Raw genomic sequence first — 23,463 nt, forward strand, 5'->3', positions numbered from 1 at the left:
AATTCACTGTGCTTGTGTTCACAGTTCACAGATAACACGAACAGTGCCTGTAAGGATAGAGCATTTCAAATAACAAAAAGGAAAGAGCAACATATACAATTTCACCACTACCTCTTTGAATAGAACAATTAAATAAAAAATAAAGAATGATAGCAGTGAGGAATGGAAAGACTTTTTGTATTTATTTACTCCTCTTATTTCAGAGGATCACTACCAGTCGAGAGCATATCCCAAAAATACAAATAATATCTGTCACCAATCAAGCAGGAATTGAGGCTGCAATCCCATAGCCTATCACCATGTGGCTCAGCAAGTTAGAAGTCTAATGCCCTGACTATTAGTTCACAGGAAATAAGCATATATAGGCATGTACAGTGATTTAAATTTCAAATTCTGAGAACCACAGGTATTCACCTTGGCATTGATAGCATTCTTGCTTTTAGCTTATGAAGTTGCAGCTTTAAGCCCACAATGGGACTTGCGTGCTGAATTTCCCTCTATTTTAGCATTATGTTTCCTGTTCCAGTAGTTTAAAGAGAAGTTAAAAATCCCACATTATTCAGATTTACCTGAGTGTTATACCATACAATTCTCTCTCAATCAACATTATAAGAGTTAATCTATTATATGCAAAAATGGCTGTCATTTTTATCCTACATGTTCAGAATTAATAGCCTCAAAGCAATGCATCATATGTACAACATCTTGAAACACCGAGATGACCGTTTTTACTTGCAAGTCTTAACCCAATGTTGAAACAAGATTATTTTAGGTTCATTATGACATTACAATCGTGTAAAATAGGATATAGTGAATGAATCATTTCCGTTTAATAACATATAGCAGAGTAAATGGAAAAATCTGTGATTTTGCAGTGTGAGAGGAAAACCTAATATATGATTTAATGTACTACCTATGCAGGAAAGGTATGGATAAACAGGGTAGCAAAGAAATCTCTGGAATTGTTTGTTCGCCTGTGTGGAACCACAGGAGATGGATGAGATACTAAAAGAATATTTATTGTCTGTATTTACCGTGGAAAAGGACATGGAAGCTAGAAAAATCAGGGAAATAAATAGTGATTCTTGAAAAGAGTTGCACATTGCAGAAAAAGGTGGTGCTGTAGGTCTTAAAATGTTTCAAGGTAGTAAAATCTATGGGACCTGATCACATGCATCCCAGGATATGACACAAATTTAGGGAAGAAATTGAGAAGCCCTTAGCAGAATTATTTGTATCATCGACCACTGTGGCTAAGGTGTCGGAAACTGGAGAGTGGCTAATATTTTTCCATTAGATTAGATTAGATTAGATTAGATTAGATTAGATTACAGTGTGGAAACAGGCCCTTCGGCCCAACAAGTCCACACCGACCCGCCGAAGCGAAACCCACCCATACCCCTACATTTACCCCTTACCTAACACTACAGGCAATTTAGTATGGCCAATTCACCTGACCCTGCACATCTTTGGATGGTGGGAGGAAACCGGAGCACCCGGAGGAAACCCACGCAGACATGGGGAGAACGTGCAAACTCCACACAGAGTCAGCTGAGGTGGGAATTGAACCCAGGTCTCTGACGCTGTGAGGCAGCAGTGCTAACCACTGTGCCACCGTGCCGGCCAAAAGGAAAAGCCAGGGAACTACAGACCGGTGAATCTAACATCGGTGTTGGGTAAGAGGGGACCCTGAGAGGATCTACATGTATTTGGAAAGGCAAGGACTCATTAGGGATAGTCGGCATGCTTAGAGGAAGAGTTTAGAGGAATAGAGGCCAAATGCAGGCACATTGGGATGTCTTTTTGGCACAAACTAATTGGACTGAAGGGTTTGTTTCCATGCTCCCTAATGACTGTACAGTCACTTCTGCTGTAACACGTGTTTCTTCAATGTGAATTGGCTTTAACGCAATTGAAGAAGTTAGATCATTAGTTGTAAAATGTGAACTTTCCTTATCTATATTGATTAAGTGCAACTCCGACTCAGTTAGTTTGAATGATGTTGTGCGATTTTCTTAAAACACGAGATTGCACATGAATGAGGCTATTGCATTATATTAGGATAGACTGTATTAAATTTAAATTTGGGGCTCTTGTAAGGACACAGCTACATGTGTACTATGTAAAATTAATAGTTCCCTCCACTCCCAGAAAAAAGATATAGAAGCTTGAGAGAATGTGTATCAAAGATGACAATAGAACAGAGAATATAGCTCATGTGCAAGATTGGTCAAGGTGGATCTTTATTTTAAAATAGGAAAAACTCGAAGGTAATTTGACCATCTTTAAAATTTTCAATGGATTGGTTAGCATAGTTCAGGAAACAATGTTTTCACGTGATGGAGAGTGCAAAGCTAGGGTCCAAAAATACAAAGCAGTTCCTTAATAATCAGTTACAGAAATACAGGAAAAAATCTTTACTCAGTGGTTACCATTTGGAATTTACCATAGGAAGTGGTTAAAGCTAATGGGTTAGATGTTTTCTAAAGAAAACCTGACAAGTAGAGACAAAGGGATTTAAGAGCTGAAATGTTGAATTGAGAAAGATAACACAAGAGGAGAGTTGTATGGAATACAAACACTAACGCAACCTGGAGAAAATGACCTAATTCTTTTCATGCCAGTTGTAACTGTAGCTGCTGAAAGGAATTTCCTCAAATCTCCACTGATCAGTTTTTTTGTGGGGGTTCCTTGCTGCCATACTCAGGTCAAATTTTCTCTTGATGTCAAGAGCACTCAGTCTTGCCATGCACCTAGAAATCAGCTTATGCATTCATATTTGAGCCAAGGGTCGAATGAAGTCTAGAACCAAGTGTTGCAAGTATATGGGGAAAAGGCAGGAGACAGGCTTTAGATAATAGAATCAGTTGTCAAGATGGCTGAATGGCTTTCTTCTGTGCTTAACAGTTCTGTGATCTTAAGTGATTCTGGCAGAAAAGGCAATTGCAATAAGCATAGGACTCTTGAGTTGCAGTAGTAGTCTCCCTACCTCATCCAGGAGGCTCTGGTTCAAGTCCCACTTGCTCCAGAGATGTGTAATGCCATTCCTAACTGGGTTGATTAGAAAATATCTATCAGCAAGTAAATGCAGTTGAAAAATTGAAAGCACTTTATGACTACTGATATCCCTTTGCAGTTGACTCAGAACAGACAGTGGGATGGTGATTGGTCAGATCAGGTTAGATTTTCTTCTGCTTTTTAATGTGGATGGGATATTCTTGGACAATTTATCACCTTGCCAAAAAGATGTGCTAGACATCTTAGATCCAACAGGGTGCATAGGTCTAAACCCAACTACTGCTTTATATGACAGTGTATGAGTTATAGGCTCATAATGGAAGTCATTTAACATATCAAGATTGCACTGACTCTGCAGCAGCAAGTCAGCCAGACCCATTTCCCTACTCTGCAAATTTATTTTCAGGAGCATGACAACATTGGGTGTCTTTGGATTCACAAGGACTAGACAGACCACACAGACCTCTTCTGTGCTGTATTATCCTATGGTCTACCACCTATCGTCTGCAAGCTCTTCTTTAAGCTGCACACCATCCTGCATTTCATGGATGGTTGTGGTTCATGAAGGTAACTCTCCGTCACCTCCTTCATGGTAATTGAGGATGATAATAAATGCTGCCCTATATAATGATGCCTCTATCCCATTTAAAAAAAAATTGAGTAAGCACTTAACCAATCCCCTTATCAAAGCTACACTTGATGCCTGCAACATACTTTCAGGCAATATATTCCAAATCTGAACCACTCAGTACAAAAAAACACATTTATTCCTGTTGTCTTTGAGTGGATTTCCATTCACCTGAAATCTGTGCCATGTCTTCCTTGACTCCTCCAGCAAAGGGAATTATTTTTCAGTATCTATATTGTCTGGACTTATTATGCTTTTGAATACCTTTAATCTCTCAGAAGGCTGGAGCGTTGGAGGCTGAGGGGTGAACTTATAGAGGTTTATCAAATCATGATAGGATAAATAGTCTTTTCCCTGGGGTGGGGGAGTCCAGAACTCGTGGGCATAGGTTTAGGGTGAGAGGGGAAAGATATAAAAGGGACCTAAGGGGCAACGTTTTCACGCAGAGGGTGGTGCACATATGGAATGAGTTGCCAGAGGAAGTGGTGGAGGCTGGTACAATTGCAACATTTAAAAGGCATCTGGATGGGTATATAGGTAGGAAGGGTTTGGAGGCAGGCACCAACATGATGAAGGGCTCCAGCCAGAAATGTCGATTTTCCTGCTCCTCTGATGCCGCCTGACCTGCTGTGTTTTCCCAGCACCACACTCTCAACCCCCTTTCGAGGGATATGGACTGGGTGCTGGCAGGTGGGACTACATTGGGTTGGGATATCTGATCGGCATGGACAAATTGGACCGTAGGGTTTGTTTCCATGCTGTACATCTCTGTGACTCTATGCCTCCATGACTCTGCTCGGTCACTTTACATTGTTGCCTGGCCTGAAGTCCGTCTTGGAGGCTGGCCACCCGACCGTCCAAGGCCGAATGTCCCAGAACACCAAAGTGTTCTCTGACTGGGAGGGAACATTGCTATCTGTTGATTATTGTGCGGTGTTCGTTCATCCGGTGCCGTAGCCTCTGCTCGGTCTCACCAAACTACCATGCCTCACGGCATCCTTGCCTGCAGTGTATGAAATAGACAATGTTAGCTGAGTCACATGAGTACATGCCATGTATATGGTGGGAGGTGTCTACACTCTGACGCGTCTTGCAATGTTTACCGTGACAAGGTTGTATGGTATCCTGAAAGGTGGACAGCTTGCTGCTAACAGTGATCTGTTTGAGGTTTGGTGGTTGTTTTAAATGCGAGAAGGGGAGACGAGGGGAAGGTCTTGGCGAGGTGCTCATCCTCATTGATAATGTGTTAGAATCTGTGAAGAACTTGGTGTAGTTTTTCAGATCCTGGGAAGTAGTGGACAATGAAGGATACCCTGTCGGCTGCAGCTTGTGTCTGCCTCCTGAGGAGACAGGAGCCGAAAACTATGCCATGTTCTTCGCAGCCTGCAACACATTATTAATGAGGATGAACAAGAAGACCTTTTCGCCAAGACCTTCCCCAAGCCTCCACTTCTCGCCTTTAAATAACGACCAAACCTCAAACAGATCATTGTTTGCAGCAAACTGCCCGGCTTTCAGGACAACACCATATGACCTTTTTCACTGTAGACCATGCAAGACGTGTCCGTGTTGACACTGATACCACCATTATATGTGGACCACCTCCCACCATGTACATGGCAGGTACTCATGTGACTTGGCCAACGTTGTCTATCTCGTACGCTGCGGCAAAGAATCCCTGAGGCATGGTAGATCGATGAGCAAAAGGCTATGGCAATAGATGAATAGACACAGCACAACTATCAACAGACAGGAGTGTTCCCTCCCAATCAGAGAACAGTTTGGTCCGGGATATTTGACCTCGGACTATCTTCCAAGGCAGACCTCAGGACAAGCATCGATGCAAAGTGGCCGAGTAGAGACTGACAGCCAAGTTCGGTACCCATGTGGATGGCCTCAATCGGGACCTTCGGTTCACGTGACCCTACAATGTCTCTCTGTCTGTCTCTGTCTGTCTCTGTCTGTCTCTGTCTGTCTCTGTCTGTCTCTGTCTGTCTCTGTCTGTCTCTGTCTGTCTCTCTCACACTCACTCAGTCTCTGTCTGTCTCTGTCTGTCTCTGTCTGTCTCTGTCTGTCTCTGTCTGTCTCTGTCTGTCTCTGTCTGTCTCTGTCTGTCTCTGTCTGTCTCTGTCTGTCTCTGTCTGTCTCTGTCTGTCTCTCTCACTCTCTCTCCCCCTACCCCTCTCTCTCTTTGACAGACCCATACACTCTTGTAGACCCTCTTTTTTTCATATTGCTCGCTCTCATTTACTCCCATTCTCACAGATTTATACCCCTTTACGCTCTCACTCACACACATACACATACTCTCTCAAAGACACTTATACCACTCTCCCCAACACACACCCATAAAGAAGTTTGTGGGTGAATTTGTATTTACAGAATTATATTTTACTTTGCTCAAAAACTGCATGAATTCAAGAAGATTCTGTAAATGCCTTTTTTAGATTAAAATTAGTTTGAACATTGGGGCACAGACAGCCGCACACAGGGCAACGCACACCTTCAATGCATTATCTGGGCCAACATGGCATCTATTGTTAAAATTCACTTGAGAATGTAACTTTAAGAAAGGTCTGGAATTTAAATATGAAAGAACTGAAACCAGCAAACCCATTGTAAAAGATGAGAGACTTAACAAACAATCCAAGTCTTTTTCAATATATCATTTCAGTTACGTCACACTGCAAACTTTTGCTATAAATTGTGTGTCCTAAGATCTTATACTCCACAACCACTTGATGAAGGAGCAGCGCTCCGAAAGCTAGTGCTTCCTTGTTGGACCATAACCTGATGTTGTTATTTTTAACTTTGCAATAAATGACAGTATTCCATTCACTGTGTCCAAAGGAATAGGATATTCAGTAAAGGAAGGTTTACCACAGTCGTACAGGGCCTTGTTTAGATGACATCTGGAGTGCAGGTTTTGACTCCCATGTTATGGATTAGACCATACTTTAAGTTGGCCTGCACCCTAACCTTTTCTTATTTTCAAAGTGAATGTAACATGCTGTGCTTCAGATGCTCTTGGATTGGTCAAACTACTCTGCGTTAAGCAAAACACAATTTATGTGAACACTACAGTTAAAATACAACCAAAGACACAGGAATTTAGAAAACTTAATGTAATAATAGATACAGTCATTATTATTAACTGTTAAATATAACAACATCCTACAAACAGATTCTTTGGCAAAAAGGCAAAATTCAGAAAACTGATTTTGTCTTATGCAATCCAACCGCTTTTGTTGTAATCGAGAGACTGAGAAATAGCTTCCACTTCTTCAAGCTCGCACCAGCAACTGCTTAAAGCTAAACCTAAAAACTATATTTAAAAAACCTAGATAATTGAGGGCTGTGAGACCTGGCTATTCCCATGCAGGCTGTTTTTCTTGTTCCACCTTTACAAAATAAAAAATCAAGGCCTCCCAAGCTGTTTACTTTATTGCAGTCTGCTCAGCGCCTCACATTTAATCTCTCTCAAAAGAAACCATGACAAAAATACACCTAAAGCCACAGCATTATCACACTCCTTATTTGAAAATCTCCTATCGTCAAGCCAATTTTGTATCCATTTGGTGAACTGTCCTTGGATCTTGTGATGTAACCTTATTAACCAGCCTACCATGCGGAACCTGGTTGAAGGCCTTGCTAAAGTCCATGTAGACAGCATCTGCTGCTCTGCCTTCATCTATCGTTTTGGTCCTTCTCCAAAAAGCACAATCAAATTTATGAGACATGATTTCCTACCACAGATATGCTGACTATGCCTAATCAGTCCTTGTCTTTCCAAATGCATGTAGATCCTGTCTCTCAGAATCCCCTTCAACAACTTACTAACCACTGACATTAGGCTCAACAGAATGTAGTTCCCTGGCTGTTCTTGCAGCCTTTCCTGAATAATCTTGTTCTCAACAAGATGGGCAAATCCAAACCAGGCAATTACCACCAGTGTACTTGAGCATCACTGAAGTGATGGAAGGTGTCATTGACAAAGATATCAAGCTGCACTTAATCAGCACTAAACTGCTTGTTCACGCTCCGTTTGGTTTCCTGTAGGGCTCCTGACCTCATTGTGGCCTTGATTCAGAATGCTATCAAATCTGGAGTGGGTGGGAATCAGGAGGAAATTTTCCACTGGTGCAAGACTCGTTAAGCAGACCGGAAACTGACTGTGTTTGGCAGAAATCAAATCACCTCCAAGACCATCTTCAGTAAGAGACAATCAAACCACTACCCCTTGACATTCAATTATGTTACCATCACTGAATCCTCTACTATTAACACTCTTGGGGGGATTACCATTGACCAGAAACCCAACTGGACTTGCCAAATGAACATTGGCTACAAATGCAGGAAATACTCTCTGGGATTCTGAGTAAAGCTAGTCAGAAGCTAGAAATACTTCTCACTAGAAATGGTTAACTTCTGACTCTCCAAAGCCTGTCCAATATCTACAAGGCACAACTCAAAAGTAGGGACACTCCTCACTTGCCTGGAAGCATGCAGCTCCAACAACATTCAAGAAACTTGACAGCATTCAAAGCAGGCCTCTTGATCGAAACCGCATCCCCAAACAGCTACTCCCACCATCACCAATGCTCAGCATTAGCAATGCGTACTATATGCAAGATGCATTGCTGAAATTCACCAAAGGTCCTTAGACAGCATCTATCAAACCCATGGTCGCTACCATGTCGAAAGATAGGGAGTGGATAAGTGGGAACACCACAATAATGCAAGTTTATTTCCAAGTCACTCATCATCCTAATTTGGAAAGATATTGCTGTTCATTCTTGTTGCTGGGTGAAAATCCTGGAATTCCCTCCCTAATAGCCCTGACTGCATATTAGAAGTGTCCTGATAGACCAGTTTAGCATACATTCAAGAAAGTGGCACGTGACTTTAAAGTGGGTATGTATGGAATTATTCACTTGGCTGGTCAGAACCAAAAAGTCTTTTCTTTTCCCCAAAGGTATGAAACTTGTTTAAATGTTAATGTTAAGAGGAACTTTGTTTTCATACAAGAAACACAATGTTGACATGCAGCAAAAGCAAGCATATAGGAAAGCATGTTGACCTTTATCACAATGAGTACGCTGTATGTGTACAGAACTTGGTGAGCTCTCATCTGGAAAAGGGTGTGTGGTTTTGTTCTCTTTAAGAAAGAGCATAGTTCTACCATGTACCTTCACTGCATTGGGCTCTGTGGTTTGTTCTTTTCCAGAAGATGAGGAAATTCAGCTTATAGCTTTTGAAGTTTATCACCCAACCCTGGGAAAAAGACAGAGTGCATTCACCCTATCTACGCGAACCTGAGGGGCAACTTTTTTTTTTACACAGAGGCTGGTACGCTGGAATGAGCTGCCAGCGGAAGTAGATGAGGCGGGTACATTAACAACAATTAAAAGACGTTTGGACAAATACATAGATAAGAAATGTTTAGAAGGACATGGGCCAACTGCTGGGAAATGGGATAAGCATGGATTGGACATTTTGGTCAATTTGGGCCAAAGAGCCAGTCTCTGTGCTGTAGGACTCTTTGACTCTATGACTGTAAGAGTGACAGGTAATCTCAGTTAAATATTGAAGATTTGCAAGGGCTTTAATAGAACTTTTATTTTCTGTGTTTGAGGGCTGTAGAACAATGCATCACAAATTTGGGATTTGATGTTATATTTAGGACTAACGTGAGCAAAATTCTTTTAGTCCAAAGGAATGTGAATTTTGGAATTTGTCGACCCTAGAGTTGGCATGCTCCATTGTTGACTATGTTTAAGGCTGAGATAGTTAGGTCTTTGCTTTCTCAGGGACTCATTGGATGTAAAGCAGGCAAAAGTACATTAAAAGTGAAGATCAACCGTGACTGTATTGAATGGCAGTGTAGGTCTGATGAGCACATGGTTTACTCTTATTTCTTATGTTCTTGTCTCAGTAATGTCATCCAGTCCTCAGACCCTCCGATGTCTTTATGCTTTTCCAAATCACTTTGCTGCACCATTAACACCTTTACATTTAGCCATCTAGGCCCACATTCTGAAATTGCCTTTGCTAAATCATTGCTTCCCCTTCCTTTCTACTGCTGTCTCTGCCTTTAAATCCCTCCTGAAAATCCAGCTATTTGATCACACTTTTGGCCACTGCCCTATTATCTCCTTACTTGTCTTGGTGTCACTTTGTGTCCCACCATGGCCCTGTGAAGTAAGTGCTTCGGGATGTTTTCCTCCAGTAATGTACTTTGTTAGGGTGGGGACTATTTGCTTCTTATTTGGACAATATTTGGTTAAAAATAAACTACTTCTGTGTTGAATAAGTGAAATGTTTATTTAAGATTTAATTGTTAAGTCATAAATAATTAAGTAGTGTTTGACTTGTATAATTGTCGAAGTGAAAATGTTTTTTAGATTTAACATTGTAACCTTTTCTGTTCTTCTGAAACTATGAAGTGAGAATTTTTGTATAAGCTGTTAGGGAAGAAGAAAATTTTGAGGTAATTCGAAAAGCTGCACGATAGGCTGGAAAACCACAGTATTGATTGCATCACCCATCACCATCGTCCTCCCCTCCCCCCAACTAAAAACCAGGCACTCGCATTACTTTGGTGGATTAAGTGGGACGCTGTATCATGCGTCATCACAAGCATGCTGAGAAGTCGCTGATTATTGACTGGGTGGGCAGTGCTGTAGGAAGTAATGTGCTGCTGTGAAGAGACACTCGAGCTAGGCATTTCAGCAGCAAGCCGCGGCAAAGAATGTACATCATTGGTGATTTTGTGAAATGTCCATTGTGCAAGGCAATGCGAGGAGAGGTGCTGTGGTGGTTTCACTCTGTGCAGTTGTATTTCTCTGGAAGCTAGAACTAAGCCCTTGTTTTCAATAGTTCTGAGCTCCACCCTTCTGTACTGTATTTACCAACACCATAGGAAGCAGCTGGTAACAGTTGTTCGACATAGCTATTACAGACTACCCTTTGTGTAAATCATACGGTTCAGTCTTTGCGGAAGATGTATGTTATTATGCTCCGTGAAAGGTGAAATTGCCCTTCAAACTACACTGAATGTAGAGTAAGTTTTTCTGACTGGCGAGTTCATCTGCATTCAGCATTGCTGGAACTCAAAATGTGCGTCACATAAAAAGACTGCATGATAATGAGAAAGGGACACTTGAGGCCAGAACTGCTCTTTGATAGGAGTCGAGGACCACAATTTGAGACAAAATAAATACGCAGCCTGGCACTGTTTTAATAAATTCGCTAGCTGCTGTTGCTCATCAAAAGGCATAATGTTAAGCCTGCAGGATTCTGTGTTTTTTGAAATCAGCATCAAGTCTCTGCTGAAGTCTTGGAGTAGTAGCTGTAAGTAAAAATTAATTATCTATATATGCAAATAACATGTAATCGTATCATGTTAGGTTTGATGTTTGAGTGCATTAAGAGCTGTGTGAAAATGACTGGAGCTTATCCTCCATGTGAAACCTTTCAGTTCCCTGTTGTATTCAGGGTGGATCTTCTGTGTCATTCCCTTTTGCTTTAGATAAACTAATATGATTAGGTCTACAGAGTCACTGCATTCATTTTTTACTTGTATCAAATATATTGTTTTCGTTATGTTGCTACTCTGAACAATATGTGGGCAGTGATTTGGTTCTGTTTCTATGACAATCATATTGACCTGATTTAGAATGCTACCTTAAATTTTAAACAGTCTCATAGTAATCAGTAGATATTTGTTTAACCGACTAATTTTTTTTCAGGGAGAATGCTTCTTATTAGTGCTATTAAGATGATGCAGCATAGCTTACTCACCAGTAGGTTATCTTATGAAATGTTTACATATCATTTTGTACCACTAAGTTCTCTTTCACAATCCAGATACACAGCTGTATCATTACAATGTTATGTGCTGGTTTAGTGTACAGAATGTAAATAACAAGCTGCTGTTTGACTGTACTGTAGCTTTCTGTATTCAGTAGCAACAATGATATGACATTAATATGGCTGGCTTTTGGCACGCACATTTTCTGCCAACATTTTGATTGCTGATAGTTCATATTTTTGCCAGGCATATTATGTGAAACAGCTGTCTTGCTCTTGTATTTTCAAAGAGTCTTTCTAAAATAAAAATCCCACACTCAAAAGTTTACGCCCCTATCCTCTGTCTGGAATTTATGTGAAACTGCATGGCAACTCCATGTTGAGGCCTGAGTTCTGCAGTGTTCAGACATCAGAAATAGCTTACAGCACCCAGCCAGCAACAATTTAGGGACTAGATTTGGCAACAGGAAATTAAATTAGCAACATGCTGACCACCTCTCCAAAAAAAGTTATCAATGAAAGTTGTGTGATTAATGATCTGCCACCCTTTATGGAAGCTACCTTTTCCATTTGGAAACTTAATCTTAACCATTTGGTCTTATCTACAGAAAGTATTTAAAATTTAAACCTTTACCAGTGGTTAGTTCTTCAGTGCTGCACTCAAAAATAAAAGTAGGCTCGATGTATGCATTTTAGTAGAAATCTAGTGCGCATAAGTTCTTTAAGTCAAATGATGGAATAATTATAGATTTATAATGCTGCAAATTTAACTCTTGGCTGAGTGGTAGTACGGAAGATGATCATGAATGTTCATGAAAGAAATTGAGTCATCAGTCTGTGGAACACCCTTTCCCAGTGTACATTGGAGACGGAGCAATTGAATATATTTAGCGCAGAGGTAGATTATTTGACTAAGGAGGGAGTGAAAGGGTATTGGGTATACATAGGAAAAGGGCTTTAGGAGCCCAATGGCTTCTTCCTAATTCATGTTTGCATGTTGTTAGAATCATACAACACAGAAGTGACCATTTGGCCCATTGAGTCTGTACAACCAAAAATATACTAGCTACATTAGTCTCACTTTGCTGCACTAGACCCATAGCGTTGCATGTTATGACACTTAAAGTGCTCACCTAAGTAGTTTTTCGTAGTTGTGAGGTTTCCTACCTCAACTTGTAATGAGTATTTTATGGATATGAAAGTAAAATTGCAAATTTCAATTTTGGCTAAGTTTGTATATTACATGAGTTCACTTATATTTTGATTAGGAGTCTGCTGTGGTTGAAAATCTCAGCAGGTGTTTTAATAATTTCCTTAGTTAATATATATGGTGTTACTGAGGGAGTTAGTAAAACTTCTCACCTTTCCTTTATTTTCCAAACGATTTTGGCTTTCCTAGGAGAATTCAGACACTAGTAGAAAATAGGATTTTATTTATCCATGCAGCAACTTTCTAATCTGTTGGGACAGGGAGACTGAATAATAAGCAGAGGTTAGGTACTCAACACAGAATAAATAGTGGTTGAACTTGCGCACATTATTGCAGCCAGTAATAGGATAAAAGTGAAAGATGGAAAAAAGCAGCTGAGCCAACTATTTTCATTTTGTATCTAAAAAGGAACGAGGGGGGGGAGAATTCTCGAACAAGAGCATCTACAATCCTTCTGTTTAACTCTTTGGCATCACACGTTTGTCCTTGTTCTGTGGTATTGCTTGTCAGTTTTAAAAATATGAGGCTCATAAGATATGTGCCACACTGACAAAGCTGCATTTGTTGTCTATTCCAAGTTAACATGCAAAGTTGTTATTTCTTGAACCGCAGCTCTTGTTGACTGCTCTGCTGTCTGCTAATGTTCTGCACTGAAAGTGATGGATCTCAAAATCTTCATATTAATTTGTTGGTGTGAAATTTGGTGTTGAGCATATAGGTAGTCTTCTATTCTATCCTCATATCTTGGTTGCTCTTTCAAAGCTATTTTTGGTACCTACCCTTCAATACCATCATGGAACTTGCCTCCAGTCTGGAAGGCAGTGCCCAACTGTTTTCGAAATTCGAGCAGACAGGACTTTTCTCAAAGTTCAGTCTGGAGTAATCCCTGAATTATCCAGTATCTGTGTATCTCAGGGAGAGATTTTAACGAAGGGAATCATGAGGTGGATAAGCAGAAAAACTGAAAACCAATGAGGTTGCAAGCATTTTCTGAGTATGAAATTAAAGAGTAAGGATTGGTATTTCACTGGAATGAGTGTCGGCAAATGATTTTTTTCTGGAAAAAAAAAACTTGAAATTCAAGATAAAATCTTTCCAAGTTGTCAAATTGCTTAGTTTCCTTTTGTACAATAAATTAATATTTTTGTTTAAAAGTATATTGACAGCCTTGTATGGATATATTCGACTGACCAGCACGAGAACAAAAGTGCCAAAATAAAATCTAGGGTCTATCCAGCTGGGTTTCACTCTGGAATCTGTCTTGTCCAGAATTAACATCAACCTGGATCATAAAGCACATGTCTAATTCCCTTTAGGAAATTATTATTAAAACTGTTTCCATCATCTTTTCAGATGGTGCATTCCAAATCTTTACTTGCTGCATTGCAAAGATTATTTACACAATTAGTTCTTTTACTATTTATTTTAAATGTGTATTTTCTGATTGTTAATCCGCCTGCCATTGGAATCAGTTCTTCCCCCATCAACTCCATTATACCCTTAATTTTGTGACATTTTTTATTAGCTCAAACATTTTTTGCTTTGAAAAGAACAATCCTGTCGTCTGTCTTCTCTTCACATATTCTGGACCTCATTCTAGTAAGCCTCCTCCTTTATATCATTCCTAAAGCATGCTGCCTAGAATTGGGTACATTACACCTAAAGCCTAACTAGTGATTTTTAAAGATGAGTATTACTTTTTTTGATTTTGTTCAGTGCATTTATTATGCAAAGCCCAGAATTTCATGTGCATTTTTAAATAGTCTTTACATTTGTCTTGACACATTCAGATACCAAATATCTTTGTCCTGAACTGCTTCAAAATTGCACCATTTGATGTCTGCTCATATTGACTTAGCTCGAGCCAAATGGAGCATGTAGCTAGGAATCGTAGAATTCCTACGGCAGGCAATTCAGCCCATCAATCTACATCGACCCTCTGAAGAGCTTCCCAGCCAGACCAACCTCCGACCCCTGTTAGGAGAAAGTGAGGTCTGCAGATGCTGGAGATCAGAGCTGGAAATGTGTTGCTGGAAAAGCGCAGCAGGTCAGGCAGCATCCAGGGAACAGGAGAATCGACGTTTCGGGCATAAGCCCTTCTTCAGGAATGGGGAAAGTTTGTCCAGCAGGCTAAGATAAAAGGTAGAGAGGAGGGACTTGGGAAAGGGGCGTCAGGAATGTGATAGGTGGAAAGAGGTCAAGGTGAGGGTGATAGGTCAGACTGGGGTGGGGGCAGAGAGGTCGGGAAGAAGATTGCAGGTTAGGAAGGCGGTGCTGAATTTGATGGATTTGACTGAGACAGGCTGGGGGGAGGGGAAATGAGATGCTGCCTGACCTGCGCTTTTCCAGCAACACATTTTCAGCTCAAACTGAAAATCCTGTCAATTGTGCCTCTTAATGGTCTGAATTCACATTGAGATTTAGGGAGTAGCTGTTCATGTTGTGAACCATTTCAGAAAAGTTCTTTGGATTCCAACACTTCCTTTGGCTGTTGCGTTCTTCATTATGTGATTGCTTTTATTATCTCCAGAGCTCTTGTTGGTATTCTTAGCTTGTCACTAACTGGGTGTTGTGTGATGGAATTGAAAACACTTTCATCAATAGATCCTTGAGTAAAAAGGATTTAAAATTTGACAATGATTGAAGAAACAGCGGTTTAGTTCTAAGTCAGGATGGTGGATAACTTGGAGGGAAACCTTGCAGGTGATGGTGTTCCTATGCATCCACGGTTTTTGTCCTTCTAGGTAATTGAGGTCTTAGGGTTGGAAGGTGCTGTTGTTGGACCTTTTGGCAACCTGCTGCATGCATCACGTGATGGTATTTGAGGCTACCTCTCTATTATTTGTTTTGGGATTGAATATTTAACATAGTCATTGGATAGTAGAGCCAGTTTGTCCTGGATGGTACCAACCTTATAGAGTTTTGTTGGACCTGCAATCATTCAGGCAAATAGGACATACTTTATCACTACATTACCTCACATTACATCTGACTTGTAAATTGTGAGCAGACTTAAGAATGGGAGAGCAAACGATTCTGGTAAGGAGGCGAATTACTGCAGTATTCCCAGTCACTGACCAACTGTTATCTCCATCTTAAAATGGCTGTAGATCGTCGATTATGGGGGATTCACTGATGGTATTGATGTTGAATTTCAGTAAGAGGTAGTTAGATTTTCTTGTTGGTGACAAGGGGCAATGTTTTGATTGTTTTCTACTGGGGATAGTTATTGCCTGACATTTGTGTGGCGTGAATGTTACTTGCCACTTTTCAGCCTAAGCCTGGATATTGTCCAGGTCTTGTTGCAATTGGATTACTTTAGTATCTGAGGAGTTGTGAATAGCACTGAACACTGTGCAATTTTAGCACATCCCTACTTCTGATTTCCTGGTGGAGGGAAGGTCATTGAAAAAGTCCAGGATTCCCTGCAGAAATGTCCTGAAGCTGAAGTGACTGACCTCCAATAACTACAACCACCTTTCTATGTGACAAAAACACCTTCAACCAGTGGAGAGTTTTTGCCTCGATTCTCATTGACTCCTGTTTTAGATTAGATTAATCTAAATCTAACCCATCCAAACCCCTACATTTACCCTTTATCGAACACTACAGGCAACTTAGCATGGCCAATTCACCTTAACTGCACATCTTTGGACTGTGGGAGGAAACCGGAGCACCCGGAGGAAACCCACGCAGACACGGGGAGAACGTGCAAACTCCACACAATCAGTCGCCTGAGGCAGGAATTGAACCCGGGTCTCTAGCGCTGAGAGGCAGCAGTGCTAACCACTGTGCCACCGTGCGACCCACAAGGTTTTACTAAGGTTCCTTAATGTCACTCTTGATCAAAAGCAGCCTTGATGTCAAGGGAAAGATGTAGTGAGCCATAACCGATAATGAGAATCGATGTTTCGGGCATAAGCCCTTCTTCATTCCTGAAGAAGGGCTTATGCCCGAAACGTCGATTCTCCTGTTCCTTGGATGCTGCCTGACCTGCTGCGCTTTTCCAGCAACACATTTTCAGCTCTGATCTCCAGCATCTGCAGCCCTCACTTTCTCCTCCATAACCGATAATGAGGCAAAGGAGAAATGTATTAGCCTTGGAAATAAGTAGACTAGGGTGGAAAGGGATAGAGATTGCAAATCTAAGTTTAAATCGACAGATAAGGTTACAAAAATTATTTTTGAAAGAAATTGTATTTGAATGCATGTAGCATTCAAACAAAACTGATGAATTGAGAGTACAAATAATCTGGTAGCCATTGCAGAGACATGGTTTCAAGATGATATGAATTGAATAATGAAGGTACGTAACATTTAGGAAGGACAAGAATTCAGGAAAAGTTGAAGCGATGGCTTTCTTAGATAATAATCGTATGAAATCAAAAGAAAGGAATGACATAAATTTAGGAAATAGTTTGGTTAGAAGTAAGGAATGATGTATCAACTCCCTCACAGTAACTGCACGATAGAGTGGACCAAATTGAAGAAATAATGGGAGCTTGTCAGAAAAGTACATCGTGGATGATTATAACGTACATATAAACTGAGAGTCAGATGGGCAAATGTAATCTCGAAAAAGAGTTTATGAAATGTTTTCAGATAATTTCTTGGAACAGCAAGTTTTGGATCTGACTAGAGAATAGACTGTACTAGTAATAGTTCATGATCTCATGGTGAAGGTGGCAATGACCATCAGATGATTGAATTTTACACTGTTTGAAGGAGAGAGGAGTCGGTCTCAGTCCCACTCCACACGTATTTTTAAAACTTAAAGACAGTTGTGAAGACTTGGAAAAGACTTGAAGACTTGGAATTGGAAAACTTAAAGGCTATGTCAGCAGTGAAGCAGCGGCAGGTATTGAATTGTGTATTTCAGAATACACAAAATAAATGCATTCCAGTGAGGAAGAAACCATAAGGGCAAGACAACTATCTGAGTTTAACTGTAAAAGGCAAACACCAAGTAACGAATTTAGAGTATAGTTATGCAGTCAGGTGGTATGTTAGATCTTCTGACGAAGGGCTCTTGTCCGAAACATCGATTTTCCTGCTCCTCGGATGCTGCCTGACCTGTTGTGCTTTTCCAGCACCAATCTAATCTTGACTCTAATCTCCAGCATCTGCAGTAGCCACTTCCGCCTGGTAGGTCAGAAGATTGGACCAAATATGCTGCAAAAAATGACTCAAAAATTGGTACGTTGGAAAAAATTGGAATGAGAGAGAAAGTTAGCCAGAAATAGAACACAAGGTAGTAAGAATTTCTGTAACTGTTGTGTTTTTTAAATATTTAGTGTTGAGCTTTGATGTGGTAGAAAGTGAGTATGATCAATTGATATACAAAATGTAGAGATGGCAGATGAATTGAACAAGTATTTTGCATCAATCTTCAATATCGAGGATACAAGTACATTCCCAGATCCACCTCTAGATTGGGAACTGGAATGGAGAAGGAACCTGGAAAACTAGAATCTCCCAGAGAAGTGGTCCAGAGTAAATTGTTGGATCGTGGACTAACAAGTGTATTGGTCCTAATGGGTTTCATCTTAGTGTTTTAATAAATGTGGCCACTGAGATGGTTGATACAGTAATTTTAATTTTCCAGAATCTTAGATTCAAGGCAAGGTTGAATTAGGGGAATGTTGTATTAGCATGGAAGAGAACAAATGTAACTCACAGGTGAGTTAGTTAAATATCTAGGGAAAATGTTAGAACATATTATTAAAGAAGTTATGGATAATTTCAACGTAATTGGGCAGAGTCAGTATAATTTTGTACAAGAAAAGTCATGTTTAACTGATCAATTGAGGTCTTTGAGGAAATGGCATATACTGTGGATAGAGGTACCAAAGGATGTCCTGTGTTTAGGTTTATAAACATGATGTGGATGAAGGAACAATAAATGGTTATAAATTGGCTGATGGCAGATAGATATGCAGGGGAGTACGTTGTGAAGTGGATATGGAAAGGCTGCAAAAAGTTAGATCAATTAAATGAATGGGCAGCAATCTGACAAACAGTATAACATGGTCAAAATGTCAAATTGTCCATTTCCGCAGGAGGAAGGGCAAAAGTATTGATGAGAGATTGCAGAGTTCAGATGCAAAAGGATTTGAGTGACAGCATGACTTCAAAAGGCTAGTATGTATTAACAAATACTTGAGCAAGTTAATAGAACTTAATTAATTATTTTGAGGAAAGTTGAATGCAAAAGTATGGAGGTAATGTTTCATTTACATAGGGCGCTTACAAGGCCACGTCTGGAGCACTGAACAGTATTGGTTACCTTACTTAAGACTGTAATTGTTTCGGGAGTAGTTCAGAAAAAAAATTTAGATGTGGGCATTGAATGGGTGATTTGTGTTATGAAGAAAGTTCGAACAGATTTGGCTTGTATTCACTGATTTTTGGAAGAGTTTGAGGTGACTTGATCAGAACATATTTATTCTGAGTGGTATTGACAGAGTGGATGTGGAGAGGATATTTCCTCTTATGCGAGAATCCAGAATAAGGGGTAATTGTTCACCATAAAAGGTTGCCCATTTAAAGCAGGGGTAAGGTTGAATTAGAGAGCTGAACCGGCATGAGAAGCAGAGTCCTTGAATATGTTTAAGTCATAGGTGGATGGATTCAGGAAGTGGGTGAAAGGATATCAGAGGTAGTTAAGAGGTTTGAGATTGCAATCAGATCAGCCATGATTTCCAAATGATGGAACAGGCTCAAGGAACCAGTATTCTTATGATTCATGGACATAAAATATTATGCTGAATTTCAACATCATAAACAGGAACTGAATTATATACATTAATGATATAACTTGTTTTGTAGAAATCATTAAATAAAATGAGATTTTTCTTCACTTCATGTAATACTGAAGCTTTTCTACATATGAAAATTTGCAAAGCCAAAAGTGGGAGATTGAAACTTGAACATGTTTTATCATTTGCGAAGGTCATGGCTGAACTGACAGATATGAATTCTTCTGTCCCATCTGCCCCCTGAAACCTTTATAGATTTCATAGAATGGAAATCATAGTGTGGAAGCAGGCCATTCAAGTCAAGTCCATACTGATCCTCTGAACAGCATCCCAGCAGGCCCAGCATTCCAGCATCTCTGTAACCCTGCAGTTCCCATGGGTAATCCACATAGCCTGGACTCTATTGGCAATTCAGCATGGCCAATTCCCCCTAACCTGCACTACTTTGGTTTTGATCAATCAAAAATCTATATAAGTATATACTACATATGAAATCTAATCTGTGACCCAGGCTCCGCTATTCTCCTGAGAAAAAAATTCCAGACTAACATCACCGAGGAAGTAATTCCACCTCATCTCTGTCTTAGAGACGTCTAATTTTTAAACACTGTCCACTAGTTTTAGCTTTCCTCACAAAGGGAATTATCTTCTTGGTCTCCACCATGTCAAGTTCACTCAGGATTTTGTATGTTTGACTAAAATAGAATCATAGAATCCCCACCACGGGAAAGCAGGTCATTTGGTCCAATGAGTCGCCACTGACCCTCTGAAGAGAATCCCACTCAGACACAGACCTAACCTGTGCCACCTTGTAACCCTGCATTTCCCATGGCCAATCCACGTAGCCTGCACACTGAGCAATTTAGCATGGCCAATTCAGCTAACCTGCACATTGGAGTGTGGGAGGAAACCCACGCATACAATGGGAGAATGTCGCTCAAGGGTGGAATTGAAACTGGGTCCCAGGTGTTGTGAGCTGAAAAATGTGTTGCTGGAAAAGCGCAGCAGGTCAGGCAGCATCCAAGGAGCAGGAGAATCGACGTTTCGGGCATAAGCCCTTCTTCAGCATCTGCAAAAAAAAACTGATCTCCAGCATTGGTCCTCACTTTCTCCCAGGTGTTGTAAGGCAGCTATGCTAAACACTGAGCCACCACGTCAACCAAATTTGTGTTTTTTAAGATTCCGGTTGGCATTGGCCACAAACCACTCAGATTGTATGATCGCTGCTTAATTTCAAGAATTAGTGAAATGAATCTTCTGAATGCAGTTATATCCTTCCTTAACAAAAGAGACCAAAACTACACGATACTCTTGATGCAGTCTGATCTAACCAAGGCCCTGTATAGCTGTCTCACCATTTCCTCCTTTTTATGGTTCATACCCATTGACCTAAAGCACAATATTCCATTTGCTGCTTTAATCACTTGTGTCTGACAACTTGCTTTCCTACCTAGCTTTGCTATATGCAAATTTGTAACATTCGCACCATTCAAATGCCAGGCAATGACCATCTCCAATAAGAGACAATCTAATACTGTCTCTTGACTCTCAATGGTATTACCATAACTGAATTCCCCACGACCAACATCTTTGGGGTTACCATTGACCACAAACCCAACTAGATTTGCTGCATTAACATACTGGCTACAAGAGCAAGTCAATGGCTGGGAATACTGCAGTGAATAATTGACCTCCTGACTTCCCAAAGCCTGTCCACTATCTACAAGGCAAACGTCAGAATGAGTGCAGCTCCAGCAAATCCAGAAGCTTGACACCGTCCAAGACCAAGGAGCATGCTTGATTGGTAGCATATCCACAAGCAACCACTTCTTTCACTATTGATGCTATGTAGCAGCAGTGTGTACTATTTACAAGATGCACTGGTGAGTTTCTGCAAAAATCCTGAGTACCTTCCAAACCCACTTCCATCTAGAGGGACAATGGCAGCGGATACATGGAAACACTACCATGTGCAAGTTCCCCTCCAAGTCACACACCATCCTGACTTGGAAATATATCACCATTCGTTCACTCTCGGGTCAAAATCCTGGAATTCCCTCCCTAATGGCGTTGTCGGTCAACCCACAGCACGTGGACTGCAGCAATTCAAGAAAGCAGTTCACTGCCACCTTGTCAAAAGTAACTGCGGATGAGCAATAAGTGCTGGCCAGCCAAGGATGTGCCACAACCCACAAATAAATAAGTTACATCCATACTTGTTGACCCTTTATCTGTGTTATTGACAATATTGCGCTTTAGTTCTGTCATAAAACGGTGTAACATTCTTTAGCATTGTTTGTGAGTTTGCGATTAAATTATTTTTCCAGAACTATCATGGGGAACTTGGAGCTAGAGGGCTAGAAATATAGGAAATAAGAGCAGGTGTCAGCCATTCCGCCCTTCGAGCCTTTCCGCCTTTCAAAATGATCATGGTTGATCATCCAGTTCCTACTTCCTTCCCTTACCGAACCTAACAGTCAGTATTGACATCAAAGTCAGGAAAAAAATGGATAGCAAAATACTGTGTACACAAGAAGAGAAAATGCATTATACACTATCCAGTAAGGTGGATTCATGTTATTTTCAGTGTTAAGCTGGATCTGAGGATGCAGAACATGAGGTTATCAGGTGGTCTTTAGCAGGAATAATAAATTACTGTTGAAATCAGTATATGTCCAGTGGATTAGAGCCAGATATCATTTCACTTTGTGGTACTTCATTACAATTATCTATTGTTGCAGACATGTTTACTACAAAAATAGACTTGCATGTGGTCTTAGAATGTTGCTGCCAAAAAGTGTACAATATCTTGTTGTGCTGTCAAATGAAGAATGCTGACCTTTTGTTTCCCAAGTTGTTCAGTTTGTGCTTCTCACAACAAAATGTGTTGAAGTTAATAACTGACATTGTACACTACTATACATCAAAACAAACGCTACACTATTAAATTATTGAAGGCTAGTTTCCTTTATTAAGTGTTATTTTTTACAGAAAAATCCATACTTTACAATACAACACTGTAGAGTACAGTATGGGAACAGGCCCACCAAGACTGCACCGATTTCTATTCTTTATTTCGACCCACTACATATTGCCCATAAGTTGTGTCTTATCCATCTGTTCATCTCATATTCATGTGTTTTATCGAAATGCGCCTTGTATGTTTCTAATGTAACTGCTTCCTCCTCCACCACTGGCAGTGTGTTCCAGGCGCCACCACCCTCTGTGTGAAATATTTTCCCCGCACTTCTCCTCCATTCAATTTTCTCCCAGTTCAGGACATTAAGTTTTCTGCTCTGTCACTGAGTGTCTTGATGATGGGCTGGGTTTCCTTTCTGTTACTGCAACTTTGCTGTCCTACCCTTATCAAATATGTTATGAAAACCTGTTCTGTTTCTAAATGGAGTTTCCACCACATTTTTGGCAAAATTACAGTGGCTGGACAAGAACAACTCAGAACGCTAAACTGTAAATGTATATTTTTCTTACCTTGTAATGTCCAAATTACCACTCAGTGTAGTAATTTTTCCTGAGATTAGTGTAAACTTAGACTAACGTTTAAAGAATTAAGATTAGAATTTAAACTTGTTGCTGTGGAACTTGAAAATTATATTTTTGATGGATGTGACTGCCTTAGATTTTTGTTGAATTCTGAATTCATATTTGAAAGTAAGCAAATTTTTTGGCTGGCCTAGCATGACTCATTGGAGCGATGGTTTTAGAAAAGTGAGTGATGGTTTTATTGAAACGTACTAAGTTAAGGGGACTTGACAGGGTTGATACAGAAAGGTTTTTTTTTGCACCAGAGGGAGCAACCTCAAGAGTAAGGGTTGCCAGTTGGGACAGACATGAGGAGGAACTTGTTTTTTTCCCTCCAAGGTTTGTAAATCTGGCCAGTCAGTTAAAGTTTACTTCTCAGGAGGGGTGCTTGTGGAACTGTCCTTTATTTTCAGTTTAATATATAAATTTGAAACCATTGTCTTTGGTCTGGTTTAATGTCACTGTTTGAGGGTACATTCCCAAGAACTTTCCTAGCT

The 23,463-nt window shown here is 40.3% G+C and overlaps 1 protein-coding gene across 7 annotated transcripts in view; it reads left to right on the forward strand.

The window, feature by feature from the left end:
- fryl (furry homolog, like) overlaps positions 1-23,463 on the forward strand; it is a 474,538-nt gene that overhangs the window by 103,220 nt on the left and 347,855 nt on the right. The window contains exon 1 of one of the 7 annotated variants that reach the window (XM_043691250.1): positions 10,287-10,999. The exons of 3 other annotated variants lie outside the window; for them this stretch is intronic. In XM_043691250.1, the coding sequence (XP_043547185.1) occupies positions 10,927-10,999 (73 nt within the window). In that variant the 5' untranslated portion in view covers positions 10,287-10,926. Of the gene's footprint in view, positions 1-10,286; positions 11,000-23,463 lie in introns of those variants that run through there. 3 more of the 7 variants (XM_043691260.1, XM_043691297.1, XM_043691288.1) reach the window with 3 other exon arrangements.

This window comes from Chiloscyllium plagiosum, chromosome 1 (assembly GCF_004010195.1).
Source record: "Chiloscyllium plagiosum isolate BGI_BamShark_2017 chromosome 1, ASM401019v2, whole genome shotgun sequence".
Lineage (NCBI taxonomy): Eukaryota > Metazoa > Chordata > Chondrichthyes > Orectolobiformes > Hemiscylliidae > Chiloscyllium > Chiloscyllium plagiosum.